This window comes from Heliconius melpomene, chromosome 20 (assembly GCF_056956725.1).
Source record: "Heliconius melpomene rosina isolate 202511_hmr_F chromosome 20, ASM5695672v1, whole genome shotgun sequence".
Taxonomy (NCBI): Eukaryota; Metazoa; Arthropoda; class Insecta; order Lepidoptera; family Nymphalidae; genus Heliconius; species Heliconius melpomene.
Window position 1 is genome coordinate 12,877,590 of NC_140408.1, and position 20,724 is coordinate 12,898,313.

General features: G+C 35.8%; 1 protein-coding gene across 5 annotated transcripts in view; it reads right to left on the bottom strand.

Annotated features, from left to right (window-relative positions):
• Positions 1 to 20,724, bottom strand: part of Nf1 (neurofibromin 1) — a 43,860-nt gene that overhangs the window by 18,249 nt on the left and 4,887 nt on the right. For 3 of the 5 annotated variants that reach the window (XM_085205394.1, XM_085205395.1, XM_085205392.1), the window contains exons 8-37: positions 20,570 to 20,669; positions 19,999 to 20,141; positions 19,340 to 19,530; positions 18,932 to 19,040; positions 18,593 to 18,751; positions 17,970 to 18,163; positions 15,658 to 15,841; positions 15,112 to 15,298; positions 14,486 to 14,530; positions 14,067 to 14,166; positions 13,561 to 13,693; positions 13,131 to 13,236; positions 12,959 to 13,022; positions 8,947 to 9,118; positions 8,324 to 8,466; positions 7,757 to 7,865; positions 7,444 to 7,550; positions 6,756 to 6,887; positions 6,285 to 6,439; positions 5,765 to 5,922; positions 5,172 to 5,324; positions 4,695 to 4,873; positions 4,235 to 4,370; positions 3,812 to 3,902; positions 3,227 to 3,401; positions 2,733 to 2,916; positions 2,163 to 2,215; positions 1,718 to 1,918; positions 1,303 to 1,425; positions 651 to 789 (exon numbers count right to left, since the gene is read on the bottom strand). In XM_085205394.1, the coding sequence (XP_085061520.1) occupies positions 651 to 789; positions 1,303 to 1,425; positions 1,718 to 1,918; positions 2,163 to 2,215; positions 2,733 to 2,916; positions 3,227 to 3,401; positions 3,812 to 3,902; positions 4,235 to 4,370; positions 4,695 to 4,873; positions 5,172 to 5,324; positions 5,765 to 5,922; positions 6,285 to 6,439; positions 6,756 to 6,887; positions 7,444 to 7,550; positions 7,757 to 7,865; positions 8,324 to 8,466; positions 8,947 to 9,118; positions 12,959 to 13,022; positions 13,131 to 13,236; positions 13,561 to 13,693; positions 14,067 to 14,166; positions 14,486 to 14,530; positions 15,112 to 15,298; positions 15,658 to 15,841; positions 17,970 to 18,163; positions 18,593 to 18,751; positions 18,932 to 19,040; positions 19,340 to 19,530; positions 19,999 to 20,141; positions 20,570 to 20,669 (4,125 nt within the window). The remainder of the gene's footprint in view (positions 1 to 650; positions 790 to 1,302; positions 1,426 to 1,717; positions 1,919 to 2,162; positions 2,216 to 2,732; positions 2,917 to 3,226; positions 3,402 to 3,811; positions 3,903 to 4,234; positions 4,371 to 4,694; positions 4,874 to 5,171; positions 5,325 to 5,764; positions 5,923 to 6,284; positions 6,440 to 6,755; positions 6,888 to 7,443; positions 7,551 to 7,756; positions 7,866 to 8,323; positions 8,467 to 8,946; positions 9,119 to 12,958; positions 13,023 to 13,130; positions 13,237 to 13,560; positions 13,694 to 14,066; positions 14,167 to 14,485; positions 14,531 to 15,111; positions 15,299 to 15,657; positions 15,842 to 17,969; positions 18,164 to 18,592; positions 18,752 to 18,931; positions 19,041 to 19,339; positions 19,531 to 19,998; positions 20,142 to 20,569; positions 20,670 to 20,724) is intronic. The other 2 variants (XM_085205396.1, XM_085205393.1) reach the window with 1 other exon arrangement.

Below are 20,724 nucleotides of genomic sequence, written 5' to 3' on the forward strand. Positions count from 1 at the left end.
GTTTGTGTGTGTGTGGTGTGTGTGTGTGTGTGTGTGGTGTGTGTGTGTGTGTGTGCGCGTGTGTGTGCGCGTGTGTGTGTGTGTGTTGGTGTTTGTGTGTGTGTGGTGTGTGTTTGTTTGTGCACCTGTTCTTGAATGGGTGTGAGTAAAATAGATAAGATACGGGAAGTTATCCATTATATGATACGTATATGACAGGTTTTGAGTGTCATTCTTAAAGATTTTGACGCTTTTGTCCGATTAGAAGTGTCTATGTGAGCTAAGTAAATCTGAAGGCAAGGATAATCTTGTATATTTTTTTTCCTTTCCGCCAGAATTCAAGGCCTGTGTTAAGAGAGTGGTGTAATAAAAATAATTAAAATATACTCAATCAGAGTGCTCCTACGCCACGACGGCCTCTCAAACACCTATTATTGAGCTATGTTGAATCAAGTTACAATGTAATATATTAAAATGGAGTATTTAGAAAAATCCGCTGATTCTTGCGCCGGTTTTTGTCAAGTCTTCCACACATATCCACATTAACTTTGGTGGTAAATTATTTGACGTTCAAAAATATAACTTCTTATATGAATAACTTTTTTTGCTTTAACTTTAAAACGGTTGCTTTATACAAAATCAAAATCACAATAAATTAACACAAATCTTACCCGCAAAGGAGCTAATATAGCCTCATGGAACTTCGTGTACTCTCTAACCCAGCTGTTACAGTTATATATGTAACACGCGTGTGCGCTCGTATACGCCACTTCGGGGAGAACACTAAACCATTTTTGTAAGAAATCCGTTCTGAAACGACAAGATATTGATATTTTTGTATTTTTATGGTTTGTAAAAACATATTATTAAATAATAAGAAACATTTTGCTGTAACAATTCTTTCATATACAGTTTATATTGTAAACTAAATAATTTCTTTTCAGAAAACCTATTTAAAAAGATTAGAATGTAGGTATTTTCTTTTAATATTATTGCGCAATATGAAAAGTTGTGCAATAACATACAACTTTAAGCATATATTTCAGATATTAAAAAAATAACAAATGATAAGAAAGAAAATGTAAGAATTCAATCAATTTCTAAACATTTTGTTACGGAAAATTAAGACTATAAAATATTATATATTACAGAATGGATTTCGAGGCAACAACTTTCCTTATTTATCTTTTTACAAATTACATTAAAATTTTGATTTATAATAATATCATATATATCTTAAGTATATCTTCACTACTACAGTGAAGTACTTAAATAAACAAAAAAAATATAAAAAAATAGAAAGTCACACAAAGTAATACCTACCTGAATCTATTATCAGAATTAGTATGAGTAAAGTCCACAATTAATTCAAACGGTTGTTGACAGAATGGCTTCAATGTTAATATAACATGATAAATTAATAAATCTGCATTCACTTCTCCGATTCTGTAAGAAAAAACCAGTGAAAATTTATATCATAGACGATGATAGCTATCTGCTTTTATTTTTTTTAATTATTTAAAGACATTGCACGCTCAGTGACGAAACTTAACGCCGCATTTTGTATAGGGTGACCGAAATTAAATTATATATTCCTTCGAGTATTCTTGATAATATTAAAGAATAAAATGAAATAGATTCATCAATCGGTTATTCATACGGTTTTTTTAATATTAATAAAATTGAAACAAAAACTATGAATCGACGACCACCTCAATAATAGCCAAAACCAACACACTTGTATCTCCTTGAAATGAAGTAAAACACCGGATTCCCAATTTTACTTGTACCAGCTTGATAGAAAATATTCAGACTTTTTATACTTTTAAATTCTTCTTTTTGATGCATATTATGTTTTACTATGAACTCTTCGAAGTTTGTAGAAGACATGTCTATTGAAGACCAACGTGCGTATGACGAAAAAAGTAGGCTTGAAGTACTGAAAATTAAAAAATAACATGTATTTTGGATATTATTAAAAAGAGAACTTAGTGTTATGTCTCGGGCCCTCGACGAGGTGTTTTAATGAGAGGGAAAATAATGTTAGGATTATTAAGATTATCCATTTCCCACTTTCCGCAAAATTCTTGAGGCCAGGCTTGTTGAATAACGAGATAATGAAAATATATAAACATGTAACATATTGTGTAGCAAGATGAGCAAAAGTAATAACAAATACTTACGACTCCACGGGTTTATGTTCTGGTGGTCCCAAATATGCTAACAGTGTCGCCATCTATTATAAAAAAAGGTATTTATTATAGAAGTTACTTGCTGTATCCCGAAAATAGCAGGATAGGTCGAGGGTACATCGTAGTAACACTAGAGTGTTAAGACACTCCATTCCCTACTTTCAGCCTAATTCTGGAATTTGGAACTAAAAAAACCTTCACGCTGGAGGCATTGCGTGTTGAGTGGCAGAACTCAACGCCGCGCTTTGCCTCGAAACCAGAGCAAAGAAATGGAAATATAAACGTAAATAAATATTTCACTTTCTCGAGTGGGGATCGAACCCACGATTGTTGCGTTGCAGTCACACCCTTGTGCCGCTGCGCCACTAGGACCTCAATATTTCGAATATTTGAAATTCTTGTCTTTATATTCCGTCGAACGGACAAATTTAGTACTAAGAAACGCTATTCCGTTCTCCGTTATATGAGAATATACCTAATAAACACTCGTGCGAAGTGACATCGCACACGTCTCACAAATCATACCACATGAAAAAACACTTTATAAATATCTTAAATTACCTTATCAAAAGGCCGCCTCCCAACCGCTTTATGGTCTCTGCTACAAGACAAATAATCTCCTATTTTCTCTTGATGGTTCCATAGTAAACGGTGTAAAGCTACCACATTGGCGTCCGATATGAATGACAGATTGTGTGACGTTTGATCCACTGTTTCACAATCTGACGCTATTTCTATGAAAAATCTGGTTTAAATGGGAGAAAATTTATTGTTAAATAGAATAGTATTTACTAATTATAAGTAAATAATGTAAAAAATATAACACTATTAAAACATCGATAAATACAAAATAAAAATAACTTTATAAGATATAGAAAAAAATCACCATTCTCCACTTCTCCCTTCATTGTGTGTTGAGTAGCGGAACTCAACACCTTTGTCTTATCAGAAATAAAAAAATGGGGAAATTAAAATAATGAATTTATCTGACTAGAGAATGACAATCGAGTTTAGTAAGTTTTTTAGTAAAAAGTTAAAATAAAAAATCTACTTACTTGCGTCCAGCTTCAAAATGCTCTCTCAGAAAGTCGTTAAATGGCAACATATGTTGTTCTTTAGAGAATTCCACGTGATTTGCAATATTTTGTAATATTTTGGACATCAGCATTAATCCTCGTTTTATGTGGGGAGGTATGGGACGGTTGACAATGCCCATCTCTTGGGGGGAGACTGGGGAAAAAAGTATAATGAATATTTATTTATTTCGTATATAAAATTATACATTTTATTTATTGAATTATAGTTTTATCAATTTAGAAAAAAAACGTATATCAAGAAAACTTGCGTTGCAATAGCAGGCGAAAATAGGCGAAAATTATAAAGACGTTGTTTATGATTATTTTATGTCAAGTTCAAAGTTAATTATAATTAGTATAATGTACTTTACATTATAGCGAGAATCCAGAAATAATCTTTTATGTTTTTCATCTCCGACCGTTTAAACGACTTAACGCCTCCCTTAGTCTAACACGTCAATAAAATAGCTGGGGATCGAACCCACAACTACCGCACGTACAACCAGTATCCCAATAAGTAAGTCAAAAAAGAAATTTTCTATATGAAATTATAATTTAACTCACCTATAGCCGGGTTGATATATCGCAAGAACAATACAGTACCGACCGCGCCGACGCTCGTTTGAGGGAACTGGACGAACCTTTTGCTTAATACCTATCAAATTTATAATTTTATCACTAAATATATAATTTTATATAGAAAAAATATATATTTCATTTATGATATTTGCGCTCTGCATAAAATAATAATAATAGTATGTTTTATTTTTGTAAATAAAGATGAAAGAATCAGTTTTGTAATTAAAACAAAAAAGGTTATATAATTTCTCATAAAAAAATGCTGCAATTATGTGTAATAAACTTTAACCTAGCAGATGTTCACAGCTATTTTTAAATGCTATACATTTTAAAATATGTGCGGTTTCTTACTTGATATGAAAAAATATTACAATATGCTCCTAGTTATTAGAAAAAATACAGAAATACCTGATATAAACAATGGCACATGCTTCTAAGCTGAGAAGGGAATCGATCAGCAGAATTAACTATACGCTCGAACACTTCACGAGTAAGATCCCGTAAATTATTACGGTTTATTATAATATCTTGACTTGGATCCAGTCTGAAAATATAGTATATATTTAATTATAGCAGGGGAAGCAGAGAGAACTTAGTATCAAGACACTTCTTTCTCTACTCTCTGTGCATTTTACACACGTTGCGTAATCTATGAGATTGTAGTTAATATGTTCATACGTTTATTAAAACTCTTAAAAATTGTATTTTTTATCATTTAAGGAATATATTACTAAAAATATATAAAATAAGACAAGTTCCGTTTAACCTCAATTTAGATAACGTCTAACCAGACACATATTCTTTCCCTTAACAAAAAATCTAAAGACACATAATTCAGCGTTAACCGGGAATAAAATCCACAACTCACCTAGCAGGATCAACTTCAAAACTCAAATTGGGATTACTCTCGGCTTGATCCAGCAAAGCACTTATTAGAGGTTCTAATAAATTCTGTAAATATCCGTATCCGTATATTTTGAAACAAAACGCCATTATTTTACTACCTAAGGAGTTCCCACGAAATAATGTTTGCATGCAGTCTGACACCTGGAATTAGGGAAAAAACAAAACAAATAACATATATAATAGAAAACACATATAATAAAATATCTCTAAGATTCTGTGGTAATTATCAATAAATAGATTTTTTTTAATTATAGTAATGATAACCAAAAACTGTTCATTAAGGAAATTTTGGAAGGCAATGAGATTCTAATAAATATCTATAAATATTATGAAAAGTCTGGAAAGATCCATTAATAGGAAAAGCCTAAGTATTTTTAAGAAATAAACAAACTTTGAAAATACACATCACAATAAAATTGGATATATTTTAAACACTTACCGCGCAAACTTCAACTTCTCTATAAAATATATTCCATAATAGAGGCGCTAGTAAATGCTTAGCGTCAAACAGAGACACCAACACTCGAGCAAGTTCGTCCATTTGAGCTGAACCCACTACACTCGCTAACGCCATTGCTATTGGTAATTCACCCTAATATAAAAAAATAAGAATACAAAAATTGTTGTAGTTGTGCCATTTTTATCCATTTACCCCTATTTTATTATTATTCCATGCTTTTATGCCGTAAAGGGCTACGTAGGAGGGGCACTAGTGTTGAGTTACTCTGATACCCACTTTAGATACTAGAGCGACTGTACAATAATATTCTATCCATCTTATTATGGTGGCCATATTATAATTACAACAATACTGATCATGTATTATAGAATGATCATCTCAACTAAAAATGATCCAACTAAATCGAAATTAACTAAGTAAATCAAAGTTGACTTGAATGTCAATAACCAGAACAGGGTGAAATTAAAAAAATAAAATTTTATTATTAAAAAAGAGTGATTATTTTCATATAAAATTTGTTTTGAATTGTATTTTTCCCAAATAAATTTCAGTTAATTAAGACTTTTACATACCTTATCAGAAATCATAGTGACTAATTGCACCAACTGCTCGAAGCGATCTGCTAAGACTGTTTCAGCCAGGGTATCAAACTCCGTACCCTGTTGAAGTATCTTAGTTAAGACTTCCATAAAGGCTGCACGCGTTTGGAGGTCTCGGTGGTAGCCTAGATCTGGAAAAAAGAGTGAATTTGAAATCTTTTTAATGTATAAGAGTCATTGTGGAGCAGAGGCTATTATTATTTCCATTTCCTCAATCTGGTAAGAAAAGGGAGTTATCATCATAATTGAATTCCGCCACGGAATGCTTCCGGAATGCCTTAACACTACGTTCCTTTTGTCTATCCTGCTATGATATGCGCGATATAGCGTGAAGTTAATAAAAGTTAAATTATCTTATCAGAAGACCGTCTCCTAAATGTTTTGTGGTCTCTACTACTAAATATATTAGAAAAAAGTTCTAGGTTCCCTTTGCCTACTTTGCCTTATGTGAGATACAAAATGAAGATAGAAAACATAAAAAAAACTTACTCACCAATGCTATGCATCAATCCAGAATCAATATTAGCAGATAGTAAATTTGACATGGCTTGTATTGTTGCATTCCTTAACGTTTCTAATCTCCCAGGACCTTCTGTTATTTCCACTTCGTTACAATCGTTTAAAAGATTCATGAATAGTGTGAAATATCTGTGGGATGTTCATTAGGGTTTTAAAGTTTTATTTTAGTTAAATAGTTGCGCTATTTTATGTGTTTTTTTAATATCTATGTGAATAAGATACATTATTAATTGACTACAGAATTGACAACGAAATCCAATGCTATGTCTTGACAGAGTAAAGCTAGAAGGGCAAAATAATTCGTATTATAATTTTTTTACATTATAACTATGTATATATATTTTTGTAAAAATTATCGATAATTTATTTTAATATTTTATCAACAAGTAACTTACAATAAAATTTTTTATTCATTTTTATAATTTTAATTTTTCTAGATACTCACTTCAAGAACAGTTGGCTCTTGGCCTCCATGAGATCCCCGCGGTCGGACTCCTCGGGTTGCAGCGGCAGGCCCTTCAGCAGCGCCGCTACCGCCTCCATGCACGCCTGGTCCAGCTCCCTGGACACATACCACCTGCCCCGTGTTACACACACATACACACACACATATATACGAACACATATGGCATGTGTACGTACAACGACACGCACAACACACATACGCAACTTTGAATGCATTCATACATACACACACACACACATAGTTTTGAATTAATGATCTATGAATTACAGACATGCTTTGAAATATGAATATCAAAAATCTTTAATATTTGTCGTCCTCACAACAGAAAAGCTAACTCAAAAATTACACTTATTAAAAACTTAACGGTCAATCTTTATCTTCCAATCAATTCTATAAATATTATATCATCAATTATAAACTGCTTTGAGTGATTCACAACAATATCTTCACTATATCTTACTTAATCTAGCACACAACTTAACATTTTTTTTCCTAATTAAAAAATATAATAAACTACTATATAATTTCATATATAGATAAATATACGCAGTACGGTCGATGTGTCATGGCCGCCCGTGGAGTTACGCTTTCCGAACTCTTGGCTATTGTTTGGACGTGTTGACCGCCACGACTCGTTGACCGTACTGTAAATTTGTAACATATTTACCTAGTAATAGAAGACGCGTCGGCTCTAAGAGGTGGCGCTATTTGATGAGACGTCCCTAACACCCAATCTGTTACGTATTCTACCATTTTGTTGCGGAATTTCATTTCCTGTGGTGATAAAGGAATAAAAGCAAAGAAGAACAGTAAAATGTTTAAGTGCCTTAAATATAAGTCTATATGACTTACATATATATACTTATGGTTTATAAGACAAAATGAAAAAGCTGTATGCCACACGTAGCAGAGTATAATAACAAATTAATGGCAATAACCAATCTGTATTTTCTACGAATAATACAAAAATCACAAATTACTTGTCTAAAAGCAAGATCATCTCGTCGTCTCATCATGGCGTCCACAACTTGACAGAGCTTGGTCTTTATTTGAACTGATAACACCGTCATGTCCAGGTGCCGTACATATCTAAAAAACCGAAAAAATATTATATATTTATTTGTAATAATTTAAAACACTGTTACAATAATTTAGAGCGAAACAGCGTTTAGCTCTACACAAATTTTTTTCATTATGGTAACAAGACAAAGTGTGGCGTTGAGTTCCACCACTCGACGTGCTGTATCTCGAACATTAGGCGTCGTATGGAGAATGATGTGTGCTACATAAGGATCCATTTGATATAAGCAGGATACAGCGTAATTGTACGCCTATGGATATATTCATCCATTCGATTTTGATTACTCGGTGAAAATATTTCATACAAAATTATAACGAAACAATCCAGCAAAGACGAAGCATAATTATTGTATCTTTTGATTGCGTTAACTTATAAGCATATATTTTTCTCTGCTCTACGAGACTATAATGGTTCTGTTTTTTCTTTCGAGGTACAGAACTCTAAATAGGCGATAAAAAAAACTAACCTAACTATAGCCAGCATGAGTCCCTCAATGGAAGTAGTACTGAGATGCTCGCACGGTTGATCACATTTCTTGTTATCTAATATACTCTTCATTATGAATATTGTGTGTTCCACAAACTGCGTATTAATGTCTGTTAGCATTACCTGTTTGAAAAATAATATTACGGAAAATATTTAAAATATAATCTATATTATATATTAGGCTATATTCCAAAATTATATAATCTATTTTTTAGCGGCCGTCGTAGCGCAGGGGCACAGGCATGCGACTGTAAACGTTTCGGTTGTGAGTTCGATTGCCTCGAGGGAATGAAATATTTAATATTTCTTATTTCTTCGCTTTGGTAACAAGGCAAAGAGCGGCGCTGAATTCAGCCACTCAACACACAATGCCTCGACAATTTGGCTAAAAGTGGGGAGCAAAGTCTGTTTATGAGAATGTCTTAACACTAGATTCCCGAGTCTCTTCTACCTACCCTGGTCTATTTTAGATACAGTGTAAAAACCGTATAAAATTCGTAATAATAAACATTTTTTTTTTATTTCAGTTATCTTCCAAAAAAATAAAAATATAACTTACATCAACACAAAAAAAAATATAAAAAAATCAATAAAAACACAAACCTGTTGATGTTGATCAAAGAACTTATCAACGATTGCCTTTATTTGATCAAACAAAATAGGATATAGCGCTGGCGACATCTCATTTCCCACTAGTTCTTTAACGTGACTTTGTATTTGAGAACCGAACCTTTCATGGCTGTATAATAATAGTCTTAGCAGTTGACCGATGAATCTGAAATTATTAATATAATTAAAAACCCCAGACACTTAAAGCTCTGAAAATGAAATAAATCTTTTGACAATCTTGTAAATAAGAAAATATCTATATTAAAAAGCAGTTCATTCGTTTAGGAGCTTTGATGACACAACTAGGCATAAAGATAAACACATACACAAGCACGTCAAACTTATAAAACCTATCTGTTTTCGTTGGAGATTAAAAAGGACAATAATCTATAATTTTATAGTAATGCTGTAAAACTTGAAGAGTTTATTTCTTTAGACGCGCTAATGTCATGAACTACTGGTTCCAATTGGACAAATACATTACGAGAAATGCTATTCATCCAGAGGATGTCCTGACTAATATCTGTCCGATATTTGTTTGTGGGCATACGGGTACGCGACCCCGGATCCTCGAGCCGCCACTCTTACATCCTCATCCAGTCCGTAAGAATGGTGTCCTAACTCCCCCCCCTTCCCCTCCTCTTTTCCTTAGCTCCCTCCTTTTACCTATCCTACCCCTTCTATTTTCCTCTCCCCTCGGTTTTTCCCCACAAAGGGGTTTTGGAGGTCAGACGGCAGTCGCTCCATTTAAAAACCGCCAACCGCCACATAAATGGACCGAAAGAGAAAAGAAACACTGGGTACGGCTAGGGCGTCACCGCAAAACGACGCGCAGGCACATCGCCCTACACCTGCGATAAGTGGGCAAGGGCTACCGTGTCAAGTACGGGCACGGTTAAAGACGCGAGTACCCAGACAGAAACTCCGCTTTGCAACGTGGAATATTGGCTCTCTAACCGGACGATGCAGGGAACTCGCAGATGTACTCATGAGACGTCGGGTCCAGTGTGCTTTCCTCCAGGAAACTCGCTGGAAGGGCAATAAGTCCCGTAACATCGGACAGGGTTACCGGCTTATATACACTGGGTCACCTTCGGGTAGAAACGGTGTAGCGGTAGTGCTTTCTGAAGAGCTTCAGAATGGGCTCCTTGAAGTTGACCGTCGCTCCGACCGCTTGATGCGAGTGAGGGTACTGATTGAGGGCGTGATCACAAACTTAATCAGTGCCTATGCTCCCCAGGCGGGATGTAGCGCGGCCGAAAAGGAGTCATTCTGGGAGCAGTATGAAGGGGTGCTACTTGCTGTGCCGTCTACCGAATTGGTCTTAGTTGGGGGGGACTTGAACGGGCACGTCGGTAGGGCCGCTGAGCCGTATGAACGTGTTCACGGGGGTTTTGGGCACGGTCTTCGCAATGCAGAGGGAGAAAACATTCTGAGAACCTGTATTGCGTCTGATCTGGCCGTCGTGAATACGTTCTTCCAAAAGAATTCTCAGCACCTTATCACGTATAAGTGCGGGTCCCACTCAACTCAAATAGACTACTTATTGACCAGACGGTGTCATATGGGCAGGGTAACTAACTGTAAGGTCATTCCAGGCGAAAGCCTAACGGCCCAACATCGTCTTCTTGTCATGGACTTTAACGTCACTCCGAAGAAGAAAGTAGCCGAGAAACGTAGGCCTCGGATCAAGTGGTGGTTGCTGAATGGACCGATGCAGACCGACTTCCTGGCAGAGGTGAAAAGTCATAATCTTTCGACTAACACCGAGACTGCTCAGGAGGCTTGGGATCGGGCTCAGTCGGCAATCATTGCGGCAGGCAGGCGAGTTCTTGGCGTTTCTAGGGGAGGACGTGTCATCGACAAGGAGACATGGTGGTGGAATGACGAGGTCCAGGAGGTGACTCGTGAAAAGAAGGCTGCCTTTAAGAAGTGGCAGGAATCCAACTCTCCTGAAGACAGACTGGAGTACACAGTAGCTAAACGTGCCAGTAAAAGAGCTGTAGCCAGAGCCCGCAGTGAGAGTTTGTCACCATTGTATGATAAACTTGAAACTGTGGAGGGGCAGAAGCTCATTTACAAACTGGCACGTTCCCGGGATAAAGTGACGCAAGATATCGCAAAATGTCTTTGCGTCAGAGATTCCCAGGGCACGCTGCTCTGTAATCATGACTCTGTGAAGGAGAGGTGGAGAAGCTACTTCCAGGAGTTGCTGAATACTCAGCACCCATGCAGTCTTCATCACGACCCACCGCCTAACCTCGGACTTATTGCCCCAATAACCCTTGACGAAACACGTAATTGCCTTCGACGCATGAAGAACGGAAAAGCGGTGGGACCTGACGACATTCCGATCGAAGCGTGGAAATCGTTGGGCTCTCTTGGTGTGCTCATGCTTACTGACCTTTTTAACCATATCTTGAACACTGGTAAGATGCCGCATCAGTGGCGGCTTAGCTTTATTACCCCTATTTACAAGGGAAGGGGCAGTGTTCAAGATTGTGGTAGTTATAGGGGCATTAAGCTTATGAGTCATACCATGAAGCTCTTCGAGCGCATGATCGACCTCAGGCTCCGCCGAGAGTGTACTGTCTCTGAGTCTCAATATGGATTTCAGCCAGGATCGGGCACCATGGACGCCATTTTCGCCCTCAGAACTTTGATGGAGGCATACAGGGAAAAAAGGAGAGCTCTGCACGTGGCCTTTTTAGATCTGCAGAAGGCCTTTGACTGTGTGCCTCGTCAGTGTATCTGGTGGGCATTGCGATCCGATTCCGCTTCTATGGTTAGGACTGCTGTTGGCGACACTAGACCCTTCCCGATTACAGTGGGAGTTCACCAGGGCTCGGCTCTTAGTCCGTTCTTATTCAATGTAGTGCTCGATACTGTCTCGGCTCACATCCAGGACCAGCCTCCATGGCTGATGATGTATGCCGACGACATAGCACTCATTGCCGAGAACCGACTGACGCTGGAGCGTAAAGTGAACCTCTGGAAGGGTACGCTTGAGAACGGCGGTCTTAAACTAAATGTGTCGAAGACAGAGTACATGGCCTGCGGGAGCCGGGACTCGAGCACCATCCTTATAGGTCCTGAGCCAGCCGTTAAGTCGGAGAAGTTCAGGTACCTTGGATCCGTTATGCACGAGTCTGGAGGCATCGATCACGATGTCCATGGCCGGATAAGCGCTGCCTGGGCCAAATGGCGGGAGGTCACTGGTGTGGTCTGCGACCGCAGAATACCGCCCAAGCTCAAGGGGCTGATATACAAGAGCATCGTCCGACCGGTTCTTTTATACGGCAGCGAATGTTGGCCAGCACTATCTCGGCACACTCAGGAGCTTCACGTCACGGAAATGAAGATGCTGAGGTGGATGTGCGGCGTAACGCGGTCTGACCGCATACGCAACACATTCATTCGAGGTAGTCTTGGGGTCCGTGACGTAGCGGATAAGCTCCAAGAGCGTCGCTTGAGATGGTTTGGCCACGTTACGCGCCGGCCTAAGAACTATGTCGGACGCAAGTGCCTTGCTATACAAGTTCCTGGAGCGCGACCTCCCGGACGCCCAAGGAAGCGCTGGTTGGATGTCGTGATGCAGGACATGAGAGCCAATGGTCTAACCACCGAGGACGCAAAAGATCGTGCAAAGTGGAGTAGGTTAAGTAGGAAGGCAGACCCCGGTAATAGCCGGGATTAATGCCAGGAAGAAGAAGAAGATTACGAGAAATGCTATAGAATATAATACAAAAAGTTACAAAGGCTGTGAATTCGATCCCCACTCAAAGGAATGATAATGTGTTTTAATGTTTTCGGTCAGGCGAAATCGATTGGGACTCGGAATAGACCCAGAATGATAAGAACTGGGTGTTAAAACCTAAAAAATTAGTGGTTATCGACAGTAAAATATGAACATTTCTTAGTAAAATTTCAATTACTTAATTTCTAAGTAAGTCTACTAATATTAAACATTATTTTTTATGATAATATTGATTATATATATACTTACTGTGTAACAGGACAATACTGCACTTCTTGAGAACTATTCGCTAGGACATTGTACTTGCGGGTATCTTAAACCAAAAAAATCGAAAACGAGGTCAAAAATGGAGAATATAGTGTCAAAACACTATATTCTTTCTGCCAAAATGTATATACAAAAATATAAATAAAAATCTCACCATGAGTATGCATTTGTGACCACACCGGCGTCGGCCTCCTCTGTAAGCATACTCCGCCCAGCGCACATAGAAACGATGTTATGTTCGCCCACTCTTGTATTTGCATCTGGTAAAAAACAAAAGTATTTAAAATAACATATTCTTTAATCTATTAAAAAAGCCGGCCAAGTGTCGAGTCGGACTCGCCAGTATAGAAGTAGTAGATCAGTACGAAGTTCATGATTGATGTATCTATAAATTTTAATTTGTCGGATTTTTTCTTTTCTATTGTAAGTTCTTGTCAAATTTCATAATTGTAGGTCCACAGAAAGTACTCTATAGCCGACCTCTATAAATGGAGTATCCAATACAACATAAATTTTTACCAGCCAGTAGTTCCTGAAATTAGCACTTACACTATTAGCAAAAACAAGGTTGTTTATATACAAACCTCGATATCATGTTCACTGCTACTATGATGGGACACTCTCCGCTTGGCAGCGACACGGTGTAGGGGTTCCTGTGCATCATCAGCTCCTGGACCACCTTTGGGGTATTTTTGGAGGAGTTTGCATACTGAGTCCCTGGGACGAGAGCAAAATAAAGTGAAATTGATTATACAGTACGGTCAAGAGTTGTAGCTGCCCTAAGGTAGCCGTGGATGGCATTTGATGTGATTGATGTGTGAATGACATCACGTTGTAATCCGCACACAACAGAGTAGGTATCGAACCTACAACCAATCGCATTTACAGTCACACTTTGTGCTCCTGCGCAACAACTGGCCTCAGAAAATTTTTTACGTTTGATTATTCCATTCTGGAGTGAATAATGCGCATAAGTTCAGAAAGCCTAAAATCAGAGCAACGTCACATTAGCCCAACTGTACTAGTACTGTATTTATGAATGAATGACTGTATAGAATGGGCGAATGTAGGAAGAAACAAATATACATACCAACAACGAAAAGTTTCCTCCCAGACAGGTTGAACTCCATTCACACAGTGTTCAATTTTTCTTAGAAGCACCATTATACGTTTTTGTAGCGCCGCTGAACCTGAAATATCAAAGTCAAGTGATGAAAATAATACGAGAGAAGTTAGAATAATAATAACCTGTATTATTATATGAATACTCTGTTATTTATTATTAGTATAGTAACAAAATACGTCTGTTTAATTTTTCTATGATTTTATTTTGAATAATGTTTTATTGAAGCTCATATTAAAACATACAATGTATTTTCAAATACCTCATATTGAAACTATTTTAGTTACATTTACATTTTAATATAAATAACATAAGTCAATAATAAAAAAAATATAAATATTAAAATTTATATTTATTAAACATAAATAAATAAAACGTGTACTCACTGTGTATATTTTTGTAGGAACATCCCCTGACCATGTCCTGACAAGCTACTTGTAAGAATTGCGAAAACCTTATTAAATGAAATAATTTTAAATATTCACTATACTATATAATATATGTAAGTGTGTAAATTTATTATATGGTATTTATTTACATAACGTTAGAACACTTCTGTTCTCCATTTTCCGTCGAATTCTGGAAGTGTTGCGTGTTGAGTGGCGGAACTCAACTCCGCGATTTGCTACGTTCTCAAAGCGACGAAATGAAGGTATTAAATCTTTCATTTCCTCAAATGAGAATCGAAACACCTGTCGCGTTTGCGCCTGTGCGCTTATTCTCGAAATAATTATTTGACACATTAAAGAATGTGCAAAATCGCGATACTCAAAGATCTAATTTTAAAAAACTAGCAACACAAACGCAGATTCACCCGTTAAATTTATTGTTATTTTATAGTCAATTTATACAAAATAAAAGAAGTTTTATTTAAATTCTCTCAGTAGTTTTGCGTGAAAGTGGAATAAAACAACCATCCTCACAAACTTTCACATTTATAAAATTAGTAGGATTACCATAATTTGGACATTATGGATCGTAAGATTATCTAAAATCGAATCCCATAACTCACCAGTAGTAAGAACAGTGGACGTATGAGCTATTTCCTGGAAAACTGTGTAATTAGGGAGTAGACAGTGGGCGGAGAGGTCGTCTGAACCACACCTAATGTCTGCCTCTTGACAGAGCAGGGCGAAACAAGACATGGCTACCAACACCGCTTCAGTGTCAATTGACCAGAGACACATAAAGAATACTACCTAGAAATTAAAGAGTGATATATTATTATTATGTTAATTCAAATTAAAATACATTTAGGTCAATTAAGGCCAGGAGTGGTGTACAGGCAGAAGCGTGTGACTGTCAACGCGACTGGTTGTGAGCTCGCCACTCACTCACTCATCACTCAACACGCAATGCATCCAGAATTCCCTCTGCCTACCTATACTATACATAGCAGATGTAGACGTGGTACTTTGCGTGAGTAGTACGGAACGCAACACCACGCTTTGTCTTGTCAGACCAAAAAAAGCTAAACTTGCACTATATAACTACTCCACTAAACCAAACCAAAATTTACATAAAATTGGAGTAATTTAAAATTAGGTAACCCACTTACCTCTAATTTAATATGCGCCTGTTTACAAATAGGTATCTGCGACCCGACGTTCGCGTATTCCTTGTGTTTCGCTAAGAACTCATTGCGACAAGTGAGTACATCACGTAACCACCGTAACACTTCACGGTAGTTGCCTATTTGACGCTGAATTAGTTTTTGGCTTATGTTGTAGAGGACTTGGGAGCTGGCAAGAGAGAGAACAGAGAATATGTCAAAGAAGGATAGCAATAAATACAATATAATAAATATAGTTTACAAAATATATGTACTGAAATCAGAAGCAGACTAATAACATCCCAAAATATAATAAAAACCACTTTAGAGTTCCATATATACACACTATGGTCTATGTGGTGCTAATTAGGCATCCATTGATTCTTGACAATAACATTAATACATATATAAACTCCAATATCTATAATAAAATTTCTATATCAATAACAATAATACCGATACTGATATCAATACTGTTAGGGGAGAGCGGGGCTAAAAGTTACCGAGGTAAGTTGTTCCGATGGAAATAATTTCGCGGAGAAAAGTGATAGGAATATTTAGTAAACATATAGTGAAATGCAATGTGATAGCGCACCCATGGCCAGCATATTGAACAATCCAGTAGCATCCGAAACCAATGGAATAGCACACGGGTGTCGTTGGTGCACAATTGTAAATATTTTTGCATTTCATATTTTTGGTCTATCTCACAAATTTTAACGATTAGCCTCGAGTATGTTAGTGTTTTTTTTTTACATTATATTACCTACTATTTCGGAACACTATTTGTAAATTATTTATGTTTTCTATATCTTATTTATATTTAATTTTTTTTCAACACGTGTTTTTGGGGCTAGATGTTCCCTTTTTTTGGGGCATGTTGTGACCTGTTGTTGTGACGAAAAACTTTCACCAATTCATTTGTACCAATAATGGGATGTAAATATTGTAATTTTTCATACTAAAAAATATTGTAATTTAGTAACATGCGGACTTATGCTCGGAAATCAAAAAAAAGCAGCGGATGTAGTTTTCAAAGATTGCAGGAATAAGATAAAAACTGTTACCAAAGAATTACATATACATATTAAGTGCGAAAATCTAAAGGTATCAATTTTTGTTTATTATTTTGGTTTAACAAAATCAAAATAAGTTTTATTTTATGTAAAATTATCTTTTACTTTTTAGTTCCGTTGTTTTTCGGTTCGGTTTTTTTTGTTCAAAATTAATTTTTTTTACGATTTTAAGTGATAAGTAACCTTAAAAGGATACTTCTTAAACGAGTGTTGGTTGTGGTGGTAGTGTTTGGTAACGAGTGGCATCTGTTGTGATATGTAATACTTGACTCAATTAGGTATTATTTTTGTGGAAACTAACATTTTCGTATATTAACAAGAAAATACATAAAAAACATTCGGGCCAATTGGGAACCTCTCCCTTTTTTGAAGTCGGTTGAAAATGAAAACTTCTTTTTTGAGGTTGGTTGAAAAGAAATGCTACGATGGAGAATCTGACTTCTGACAATAATTTTAACAAAGTTTTCCCTTGTAACTATTCTAGTATAATTAATATTTACCAAAATAAAAACAAATTTTCTTAATTTTGACCGGATTTTATAATCAGAACCTAACCAAACTTTCATCAAACTATCCTTGAAGTGTATCCTTTCAAATAAGAAAAGAATCATTAGAATCGGTTGGCGTGATATTGAGTTATTCGTCATTCTGTCGCAAACGTACCAATACAAATTTAATACTTATATGATTTGCTCATAGATACCATTGTCAAAAATAGACCAAATAAAAATTATTTCCCACATGGGAAGCACTACCTTTCAAATAAAAAAAAATCATCAAAATCGGTTCACCTAATCAAAAGTTATACATAAAAAAAAGAAACAGTCGAATTGATAATCTCCTTTTCTTACAGAAGTCGGTTAAAAAAGATTTGCTTTTGCGCCTGGTAGTTATAATGATACTGTTGATTATTCCTTAAATAAACAGGCTTTGTTCGATTATTTATTGTTTTTTATTTTGCAAATAATAGCTTTAAAAATATGGTAACAATTTACCCCGGTCTGTTAACAACTTGCCCCAAGTCGGGGTAAGTTGTTACTTTCCGACTTCAGTCATAAAAAAATCATAATAAAAAAGTCTTACAAAGAATACCCCAAATTACTGTTTTAATTGCAAGTCTAGATATGTAAGTTGAAATTGATTATATTGTATAAATACTAAAATCAAGTATTCGTAGCAATATTTGAGGTTAAAAAAAAATCGGAACTTTTGGCCCCGCTCTCCCCTACCTAAAAACCTTACCTAATGTCCCAAAAAGTATTCAAAGGTGCTTCAGGATTCCACATATGCACTCTATCCGGTCTATGCAATGCTAGCAATGCGTCCATTGCTTCTTGGGCTATTTCCCCCATGCCTGTGTTATGTACGAGGGAAACTAAACCATTGATAAGCTCAGTGGTTGAGGATTGGATCTCCACGCCGGAACGTCCTGGGTTCTAATACGTGTACAATTTTCTTTCCGTAAATTAAATTGAAATAAAACTTTAGAATCAAATGTATTGTAATATCCATAGTGTTTGTGAAATGGACTATCGACTTTTATTAACTTTTTTTTAGCTTCACGCTGAAATCTTCACATTGCAGGGTACGCACCGGTAGATGGACCCTGGGAACGTAGTGTTCAGACACTCTGTTCCCTGTTAGATACTTGCGTTTCCCACTTTTCGCTAAATTTTGAGGGTATTGCGTGTTGATTGGCGAAACTCGACGCCATGCTTTGCCTCTATCCAACGCCGCGCTATTTCATATCCTCGAGTTCGAACTCCTGTCCTGTGTTATTTACAGTCGCACACTTGTGCCCCTGTGCTAAGACTGTCCTCGATCTATATATGTATGTAAATATATATTATACCTAAAATACTTACGCTTAGCATAACCATAGGATCGGCATGTATCAATTTGACCAGCAATAACAATAAGTGTCTATATGCTGGCATTTCTTCAGATTTATTGAACTTAGATTGTACTTCTTTCGACTTAAGCGATAAAGATATCATTCGTAATGGCGTGTGAACTATGTAGCCCTGAAATTTTTATTATTGTTCCTTGTAAATATAATTGTCAAAAAATATTTCAATACAAAGAGGATATAGACCTATATCTATTTAAGGAATCTAGCCGTTTAAGCTATCTTAAATAGCCTGAAGTGCACTATAAAATATAAATACAATAAAAATCGTAAATATTTTATAGATAATCCATACCTGTGTAGCTTTATTTAAAGTATCTGTAAACATAACTCTTAGTTCCGCCGCTTTTGTGTACACAAGGTCGATTTGAGGCCACCATGGCAACCTCGGTTGTTTTATAACCCTGAAAAAAAAAACCTTATTAAAAAATCATATTTTTTTCTGTTTCATGCGTTATCCCGCATGACAGGGTAGGCAAAAAGGAAACAGAGCCAAGAAAAGTTTTAATCAATATAAGAATTTTAATATATATCAATGACCACAAAACTATTAGAAGATATAATACCAATTTTGTTTTCCTTAAACGACATTAATACAGGCTTTATTTTTTTCTTAATATTTAATTATTTTTTACTTATTTTGTCAATATTTTAACTATTTTTCATAAATAAATATACATATCATGAAAAAAAAATAACTTACCTAAGTAAAGAATTAATAATGACATAGTGATAAGATATATGAGTGTTCAAGTTGAGGCACACTTTGAGTGCGTCGTTTGAGTGCGGCATTATACGGAAGAGGGATACGAAACAGTCTGTTAATAGATCCAACTCGGTATAACCGGGACATGGGGATCGACAATATGGCTTGCTAGGATTGAATAGTAAAGACTGAAAAGGAAAAATAATAATAATAATATTTTCTCAATCGTTCAATCAAATTAAATTTTGGCATTTTATATAGATAGAATAATAAAGTTAACTGTGGAATTTTAATAATAATTGAATTTCATTGTTTTCCAAAAACTTAAATTACATAGAAATTGTCTATTATTATACGTCACTTCATGGATTGATAAAGAATAATTTGATGCCTTTTCATCTAAATATTATTATACTAGCGATCCAAACGCGGCTAGTATAGTTAGTAAATTGTAGCCTTTGTGTTATTCTTATATATAGGATGTACTAGAGTTAAGTTGAAAACCTCAATTCGTAGATTAATTTTGACGTGACATTTGAACAAACCATCCATCCATCCATCTTTATAAAATTTCACTTTTATAATGTTATATATAATTTAATAACATAATAATTAGTGGGGTATAGTTACATAAAAGTATATAAAGCAATAAATACCTTTAAATCGTTCATAACAGATTTAACAAGTATAAATGTGACGTTGCTCGAATCCGATGTATTCAAATACGTAGAGGCTTTGCATAACTTAACGCAAGTTACTATTGCGGCTTCTGTCATTTGTTTCGAATTGTTTTGTGGACCTAAAAAATGTGTTTTTTAGTTTTACTCTAAATTCCGCACAGAGCAGTGTATGGTGAGATAACGCGTGTGATTGTGTAAACCACACACGTTTCTACACATTCACATATGTGTAAATCCACACATAAAACAACACATCCATCCAATCACATGTATGGGTGTATACATACACACTTCCAACTGTAGAATTAAGGGTGGCAAACACTAATAAGCTTGAAAATGTGTTGATCCACGACTTATTTACAGTACGGTTGACTTGTGGTGGCCACCCTAAAGTTAGCTCCTCCCGATTGTACAATGAAAAACAAAAAGTTTAGAAAGCCAAATTCCACGACGGTCACAACTTATCGATCGTGCTGTATTTGGTAACAATTTTAAAATATCAGGAGACTCCTACATAAAAGATATAAAAAAATAATAGTATACTCACTAAGTCCACGTTTAACAGAATCAATGAAATGTTTCTTTTTAGTATGTCGGGGGCTGCACGGCGCACCACTATCGGCATTTACAATTTCTTCTAGAACTTTCTAGAAATACATATATAAGTTGTGTAATTAAAAACAGTATAAACTTTATAGAATT